This window comes from Nicotiana sylvestris, chromosome 9, assembly GCF_000393655.2.
Source record: "Nicotiana sylvestris chromosome 9, ASM39365v2, whole genome shotgun sequence".
Classification (NCBI taxonomy): Eukaryota; Viridiplantae; Streptophyta; class Magnoliopsida; order Solanales; family Solanaceae; genus Nicotiana; species Nicotiana sylvestris.
This window is the reverse complement of record NC_091065.1, coordinates 129,794,163-129,803,289: the sequence shown is the minus strand read 5'-3', so window position 1 is coordinate 129,803,289 and position 9,127 is coordinate 129,794,163. Positions and strand designations below refer to the sequence as shown.

The window sequence follows — 9,127 nt, the reverse complement described above, 5'->3', positions numbered from 1 at the left end:
ACACCATAATCCGTTAGGTGGCGACTCTTCAAATACCCAATTCCCAAAAGGAAACGAGTCATTACAACCCATGAATGTTGAAACCCGGACTTCCTCCATGCGGAGGGAAAAAAGAGGTGTGACACCAGCAACTACGGGAAGAGGTAGCCCGACTACTCAGCAAAGGTCACCTCCGAGAATTCCTCAGCGATCGAGCCAAAAATCAGTTCCAGGAAAGAGAGGCGACCAAAAAGAATGAAGCATATGATCCGCAACATGTGATCCATATGATCTTTTGAAGTGTCGGTGTCCTACAAGAACCCACAGTCAGGAGAACAAAAACATCCCTCACCAGGGAAAAGCGAACTCGAGGCTCTATCTTAGCCCCATAACGACGCACTGCTAACTTCTTTTCTTGTGACTACATTTCAAATTAAACATTTACTTGTGGATCCAGGTAGCTCGACCAATATTATCAGGTCGAGGGTGACAGAGCAGCTCAGACTGCTTGACCAAATTATGCCCGCCTCTCGAGTCCTCAACGGGTTCAATACGGCGAGTGAAACAACGAAAGGGCAAACCACCCTACCAGTCAATGTGGCCAGCACAACCAAAAAAACAATATCTCCACCATCAAAGGAGCTGAAGGATAAACAAATAGTGAAATGCAACCATGAGACACATTCTCGGCTATACTCGTGTTTACCGTGAAAATGGTAATAACAATTAAATTTGATTTAGTGGTTCTAAAAATACATGATCTATTTTTATGCTAGTTGTTAGGAAGTTGATGCTACGTGGAAGAATTAGAAATGAAATAAGGGCTTAAGTACGAGGTGTTAATCAAAACGAATCGCTGTCAATCGGGGCCTCGAGCTCGCCTATTCGAGGGCCTCAGGGTCGAGTTTGAAGCTCGGCTGGGAGCTATCGAAGGCGTTCGATGGTGAATAACAGTTATAAACAGATCAAAGGCAGCTCTTTATGGCTAATAATAAGCAATAAATGATGAACAATAAGCAGAACACAATAAATATGGGCGATAAATAAGATAATGAAACCAAGAGAATGTGTTAAAGAGCAGAGAGCATGTTCTAGTATATTTAGTATGGAGCAATAGATCCCTCCAAAATAACAAGGATCCCCTTTATATAATAAGGGGAATCCCAACATAGTACAAGTGCATTAATTACAAAGATATGAGGATTGGACATCTAGTTGACACCATTATTCAGGTCTGAACTCAGTTTACTAGACTTGATCAGCCCTAGTTGTGTGCCTTGGAAACTCCCCACCTTTCCATAATAGTCGTTCATCTGTGTTGCCCTGAGGTCGAGCGTCGGTAGCCCTCGAAGGTGAGCCTCGACCCTAGTCTCGAACCTTGTGAAATATGCTTACGAGCCATCATAATGACGGAAAATTGGACCCTCCAATTTTACCATATACAACTCGAACAAACATATAAAGCACCGTACCGTGTCCTCAGAGAAAACACTAAAGGCCTACCGAGGCTCAAAACGCCCTCGCCACTAAGGTATAACCATCTCCCTTTAAATTTGCACTTCACGCTAACCTTTATGGAGGTGTCCAACTGAGATAGTCAAAGCACTATCCAACTCGAAGACCTTAATATTTCAAAGCATACGTTGCACTCTTTTCCTTTGACCGGGTTTTTATCCCAAAAAGGGTTTTACCGATAAGGTTTTTAACGAGGCAACATCTATATGCTACCTAGGGAAAACTCAAAAAATATTCAAGGCCTCTTTTGCAATCAACCTCGAATACTGGAGGGCATCCCACGGAAGGTCACCTACTCGAAGAAGCCAAGTTGCGCTAAATGGGGTCTCGATAGGAAAATAATGTACCAGGCCAAACAGTTGAACGAACCGTGCCCGTATAGAATAACTGAGCCCTTAACAACAAAGACATGTATACTCGTACCAAGTAATCAAAGAATAATTACCAAAAGCATTTTGCATTTCAAAGAAGCTTGGTATTTTCGCAAAAATGGCTCCTCTGTCAAAAACGTCCCGAACACTCGGGGACTCGCATCAACAACTCGAAACAATGCAACCCTCGGGTCGAAGCTTCAAACTCGTAAGCCCCCAATGAGGTAACATTAAGGTCACAAAACAGCTCCAGAGCCAAAAACATCCCGAACACTCGGGACTGACATAAAAAACTCAAGGCCACATGACCTCCGGGTCGGAAACCGTGAAATCATAAGCCCTCAATGAGGCAATACCAAGTTTACAAGTAATGGCTCCCGAGCTAAGAAACCCTTGATGACTCGGGGACTGCGGCCAATCTCCACCCCCATCGACTTATCAAAACTCGAGGCCATAAGAACACGTGCGGACAACCTCGGTCTCGTAAGACCTATATAAGGCAATACCAATATCTGTAAGACCTCAAGAAAGACATGAACCATACTTGTACCAAGTGACAATATCTGTAAGACCTCAAGCAAGGCATGAATCACACTTGTACCAAGTGACAATATCTGTAAGACCTCAATCAAGGCATGAACCATACTTGTACCAAGTAGCCAAAACAGTAAGACCAAAAAGGCATGCAAAACTTGTAAGACCTTACTAAAGGCATAAACCCGATCTTAAAGTTAAGGCTATATATCGAACATGTAAGACCCCTAAAAAGGCATACCCTCGATATAGATGCCAAAACTACTTCACTCGGGGACTAAAAGGCTCCGGTCAAACACAAATGACTACGGTCACAAGGCTGTACTAGCTAAACTAATGCGACTTGGGGACGCCCCGACCGTCGCTATAAAATCACAAGTCTTCAATTACTTCGAAAATACTTCGAAAAGAACCAGTTAAATAGGCTACCCTTGACATAGGCAAAAGAGCTTCGACTATGTCAGCTCCAAACTATAAGGCTTCTAGATACTCAGTCGCCAAGCCAAACCTCCCGAGGTGCTCGATCATCACCATATAACGACTTACAATCGAGGTTTCTATCGAACCGTTGAAAAGCGAGGAAAACAAAATTCCAAAAAGTCCTTAACAAGGGAAAAATAAAGCCTATATAAAAGGTCGTCCTGACCCAACATGTAAGAGCCACCATCGTCATCCCATACAAGAGGTCTTACCGACCCGATGCGTATGAGCCACTGTCACCAGCCCATACAAGAGGTCGTACCGACCCAACGCATAAGAGACTAAGGGCCAGCTTGAAATTTAAAAACTTGAGGGTCGAATGAGCTCGAGTCGATAACTGACTCGGATACTAAACCCAAAACAATTGATTAAATATGCCTGAGAGCAAACGCATAAGTGGTCAAACGCTGACTTATACTAAAAGGTCATACCGAACAAGCACGTAAGAGCCTACGGGCCAGCCCAATGAGTCCCAAGGCCATAACATGAATCTGATGGTTCCTTTTAACTCGAACACCAGTTCATCTGGGTAAAATCAAAGCAAAGAGAAATGCATGAAAAATATAACCTCAAGGCTTCCTTTTATATATGTATGCGAAAAAATACAAGCTCCATTTACAAATGTTCTTTGAAAGCAATATACGTAGAAAATAAAGGCCTAATCTATGTCCCCCTCGGGGACTACGGCCCGTCTGCCTCTTTCTCGCTATCCTCGGCCTCAGACAGAAGGGACCTCATATCGTGTTCATCTGCCATTGCCTGCTTCACCTCTTCCGAGAGATCAAACCCTCTAGCATGGATCTCCTCGAGGGTTTCCCATCGAGATTTGCACCGAGCATAGTCCTTGCTTCTGCTCTCATGATTAAGAGCCCTTCTCAGCTCAGCTTGAACATCGGCACCGCCTTTCAAATGGACCGCCACTTTCTTGTCGGCCTTAGTACGGCTCATTACGGCTTCGGCCCGGGCATCCACAACTTTAGCTTTCACCTTCAAAAGCTCTAACTCGAGCCTTGTAATCATATTCGCTCGGATAGAATTGTTTGCACGAGCATTCCGGAGTTGCACCTCGAGGGCGGAAGGCTTAGCCAAAGCATCCTCCTTGGTCGCAACTTGGGCATCTTCCTGAGCCTTCAGCTCATTACACTCACGTTTAACCCGGCCAACTTCGCCCCAAAGTCGTTCCAGCTCCTCTGTTTTGTTCTTCAAGTAAAATATCGGAATATTAATCTCCGAAAGCTAAAGGGGGAGCATACATTGACACAAAGTGTAGGTTACCTGTCTTTCGAGATGGATTTCGTAGTTCCGACTTTGATTCACCTTATACCGCAACTATACCAGCTCATTTTCCTTTTTCGTGCAAAGAAGCCTAAGGGACTTCTCCCCATCCAAAGCTTTCTGCGGCCTGGCCTCACTCGAAGCAACACGGACTTAAGCTTGTTAAAGGTCTGGAATAGAAAGCTCAATAAGAAAGACGAAAAACTGAAAGAAGCCTATACCAGCTACCAAAACTTACCATAGAGCTAAGCCGCTGAGCCTCACCAGAGGTCGAGCATACGTCTAATAGCTTAGTTTCCCCCGAAGTGCCTTCGGTAGGAGAAGAGGAAGGTGATGGATGACCCTTGTCCCTCGAAGTACCATCGACGGGAGCGAGAAATGTTTTTTCGAAAATAGAGGCCTCTGAAGTCGGAAGATCGAACGACTCATCTCTTTTGAACATCAGAGAAGGACTTGCTCCGCCGCGAGCATCCTCACACCTCGAAGACTCTTTTTATTTATTATCGACCCTCGACCCCGAGGTCGGCAATCTCTCCTCCTCCCCTAGAGGACACAACCTCATCTTGGAAAAACCTCCAATACCTGCGGTGCCAGAGTGAGCGCGCTAAAAGGAAAGTACCTTTCAGAGGAAACAAGCCACTAAACACCTACTATGATGCTTTGCCTCCCATCTCCCCTTCGACAGGTCTCGCCATTTGCGCTTATCATAGGTCGAGCAAGTTGCCAGCTTACGAGACTATTCGGCCAGGTCAGGAACCTCGCTCGGCAACCAAGGAATCGCTAAATAGAATGAAATGAAAATACATCTTTATGGAGCCCGCCTCCACTACGAACAAAGTGATAAAAATACAAATATACCACTTATGGGTGAAATTCCTTTTCTCAGGAAATAGCAAAAACTCTCCAGGGATAATATCAACTGTCCATGCTCGAACAAACCAACTCATCCACCCTCGGTCCTCATCCTCTTCGTCATTAACGGCAGGGGATTGGGTGGATCGACGTCGTAGAGTAATCATGTCGCGGTAATGCAGAGGCCTATATAACCTAACGTGGTGGCTAAGGGTGAATTCGAGCCCAGCCTTATCCGCAAAGTACCTTATTATCAACACTATCTTCCAAAGGGATAGGTGAGCCTGTGCCAGGGTAACCTGATACCTCATACAGAACTCAAACACGACCCTATCAGGGGAGCCCAACATAAAGGGATACTTACACGTTCAAAAAATCCTCGACATGGGTCATGATGCTCTCCTCCGGGGAAGGTACCTGCAGTACCACTTCTTCTCCCTATCCGCAGTCTTTCCTATTAATCTCGAGATGTTCCTCCCCTATTGAGGAAATGAACCTCGATGTATGCTCCCAACGCCTTGAATTTTGGGAGGCTTCTCCAATGTAAAGTCTCTCCTCGAGACAAATCACCTCGAGGTCATCTCACCGGATACTGGTGGTGTAGCACCGACCGAACGCGGAACAGAGGCCGAACTCTCCTCTCCCTAATGAATGGATTTAGATGTAGCAGCCATGGCTATTGCAAAATATGAATAGGAAGATGAAGATTTGGGTGAAGGATTTGAGTTGAAATGACGAGAGAACTAGCACAAAGAACAAAAGTTCTATGAGAGGGATAGTTACCTAGAGTAGCAGAATTCCCAGTTAAGAAATGAGCGAATGCATTTATAGAGGTGAGCGACGACTGTTCGCCTATCTAGAAGAACAATTAGGTCTGACCATGATAGCACCACTTTTTGGGAAATGAACTGGCGGGACCACCCCATTACCGTGTTGCATGAATAATGTTGTCACGCGGTGCTCGGGAAATTTTGAGACCCCAAGGATTTCTGCTATTATAACCATCATCCCCAAAAGAGCTGTCGACCTAATCTCGAGATGGTGCCCGATCTCGAGGGTCCCGTTTGCATCCAAATATGGACTCCTGAGAGTCGACATCAAAATTTGAAGAATGAACTCCGCATGATCGCTGAAAAATAAAGAATGCAAGGCTGGAAACAAAAAATCTTTTTTTTACATTACCAAAAATATGTTTGTAAGGGGCACCTTTACAAGACCTGTTTCCCCGGGAATACATACACAAAAAAAAGAGAAGGAAAGGAGACACGAGCCTACTCTTCATCACCACTGCCCTCTGAACCATCTCCGGGAACTTTATCCAAAGTGACCAAGAGTGCCAATTCTTCTTCCGAATCTCGAGCCTCCTCGATCTCAGCTGAGAGATCAGTACCTTTAGCACTGGATTTCTTTAAGGCTTGCCTCCTTGCCTTTGCACGAGCATAAGTGATAGTCTGAGTTAGCTTTTGCTCGGCCTCCTCTGATATCTCTCGGGCTAGTTGATTTACAGTGGCAACGTCTCTCAGATATGTAGCGGCATTCTCTTCAAACTCGGACTTGGCCGCAGATAGCGCATCAACCTCTTCTCAAGCATTTTTGAGAAGACCCTGGGTCGATTCCAACTCCGAAGTCACAACCTAGTTTCACCTCTCAACTCGAGGATCTTCGTATTCATAACAGCAGTTTCTTCTCGGAGTCATCCCGCGAGAACATCCTTCTGCCCAATTTGCAAAGGAAAAGATAAGTCAGTAAACATCGAATTATGAGAATGGCGAACGAATTTATGAATAACAAGTTACCTGCTCAGCAAAGGCATCCTTTTCTCGAAGCGCTCCCTCCAAGTTTTCCCGAAGCTCATTTAACTCCTCCTCCTTTCGGGTAGAGGAGGCCTCCAACTCTTGCTGTCCCGAGGTGAGCTTCTCGAGCTCCTTTACATAACATGAAAGCTCGTCTTGGAGCCTAGAGAAGGCGTGATCATACATCTTCTTAGCCTATAATGAAATAGAAGAGTCAGAAAAATGAGGAGAGGTACTTGAGACTAGAAAAGTGTACACAAAAAGCTATCACCTTCTGCTGGAACTTCTCCGCTTCCTCGATAAAGTTGGGGGCGTTGAGATCAATGTCCTCACTGATATCATCGATACCATTAAGGAATTTGTCAAGCTCATCTCCCCCTTTGAGAGGACCCTCCATGTTGGTAGCCTTTGGGTCCTAAAGGTCCCTGAATTCCCCGAGTGAGAACCGAGGACCCAAATTAAGGGCACTAGGGCATCAATATCGCCAAGGGGCGAATTCCATCCTCGAGAAGCTCCGGGTCTGGGCCCTTTGGAACCAGCAGCAACGGTCTCCTCGGAAGGGGCTGCATCACGTCCGGCCAGAGGCTCAGGGAACGTATTCGCACCCTCCTTGAGATCCTCCAAAGCACTGGCTCAAGCTGAATCGGACGTTCCTGACTTGGAGGCCGTCGACACAGACACTTGGGGGGCATCCATGCCCGACCTCTTTCTTTGTACAACAGTGATACCGTCATCATCAACATCCTCATCCTTGTCATGGAACCCGCTCCGAAAGCTGAAGACGAGACCTTGGCCTCAGCTCGAGGCCTGCGAGACTTGGGTTTCTTTGATATGGGGGAATCGGAAGTCGTCTCCTTTTTGCTCCTTTTAACCTTATCGGTCTTAGAGGACCCTCCCTCGCCAATAGGAGGCGGTCTCATTTGCACTCAATCACCAAGGCCTACGTGAACAAAGTAATCAAAGTTTATCAGCACGGAGGATATGGGGAAGAAATATAAAAATGATAGAGGCGGCAAGAAGGAGTTTACCATGATTCTTGGCCACCCACCACATTTTAGCTAACTCAGGCCAAGAATTCTCGGGATAGGGGAACGAGTTATTTAACCCCCTAATACACCCTAACAGGTCCGGAACAGATTCGGGATACCAAAAGGCGGCTGCGTGAACAAAGGTAATTTATCTTTTTGAGAAGAAAGTAAGAAGAAAATAAAGCATACTCAAAGAGAGGCACTTACGCTTCATGTTCCACTACTCCGGGAACGACATCCATCCAGCCGGAATAATGTTTGAGGTCTTTACTCGGACAAACCGGCTCATCCACCCCCAATCCTTATGCTCATCGATACTCGAGAAAAAGGGTTTCAAAGATCGAGGGTGAAGCTTAATCAAGCCTAAAAAAATATGGGGGCTGTACAGCCTGATCAGATGATCAAGGGTAAAAGTCATACTCTTGGCTTTGCTGGAAAAGTAGCGAAGCATGTAAACTATCCTCCAAAAAGAGGGGTAAATCTGGCCAAGTGTCACCCAGTACTTACAACAGAAGTTGGGAATGACCGGGTCTATAGCTAGAGAAGAAGGGTCCGATGAGTTGACAGGGCCCAAGGTGAACTAAAGAAAGCCGGCCTTATAGTCCGTTATGCTCTCTTTAGGGCTAGGAATCTCGACTAGCACCTTTTTATCCCATTGACAGTCTTCAGCTCGACCCGGGACACGTTTTCTAGCACCTAATGAACCGGGACACGTGTTCGCATCGACCCGACGTGGATGAAGGTCTCTTGACGGAAAAATCCTTCATGCTATTGAACCCGGTGGGTGTACACTGCTCGGTGGTAGGAGCCACTTTGGGCTTACCGTTGGATTTATTCTTGGATGTTTGAGATGAAGAGGCAACCTCATCTTTCCGAGGCACTGTCTTGGAGGTCCTGGCCATGACAACCAAAAAGTTTCTTTTTCTCGAGAGGGAAAGCAGGAAACCAAGAGTAGAAGAAAGAGGGGCATAGAGGAAGGCGGATTTGGCTCTGAAAGCTTGAAAGAATCACCAAAGTGTGAGTCATTAAGCAATTTGTGTATTTATAGAAGCCGTATGGGTAGCGGAGAAACCGAACCAAAAAATGGTTCGTGGGCTTCTCGATAGTCGTACTAACGGCGACTCTTGTGCGCCTTTTAGGTTATGGCATTTAATGCTCTAATAGGCTGACATCATGATGATAGCGCCTAAGGAGTAGGAGTTCAAAACCGTTTCCTATCATTTTATTCGAGGAAACGCGGGGACTATCTATATACGGCAAAAATCGACGACTCGATTTTATGGTTACCAAGGCACATCGA

At 45.7% G+C, this 9,127-nt stretch overlaps 1 protein-coding gene across 1 annotated transcript; it reads right to left on the bottom strand.

The window, feature by feature from the left end:
• Positions 1-3,560: 3,560 nt before the first annotated feature.
• On the bottom strand, positions 3,561-7,196 carry LOC138878220 (uncharacterized). Its single transcript, XM_070157886.1, has 3 exons — positions 7,071-7,196; positions 6,803-6,994; positions 3,561-4,115 (listed from the first exon to the last, which is right to left on the bottom strand). Exons 1-3 carry the CDS (start codon positions 7,194-7,196, stop codon positions 3,561-3,563), a joined length of 873 nt encoding a protein of 290 aa, XP_070013987.1.
• Positions 7,197-9,127: the final 1,931 nt, after the last annotated feature.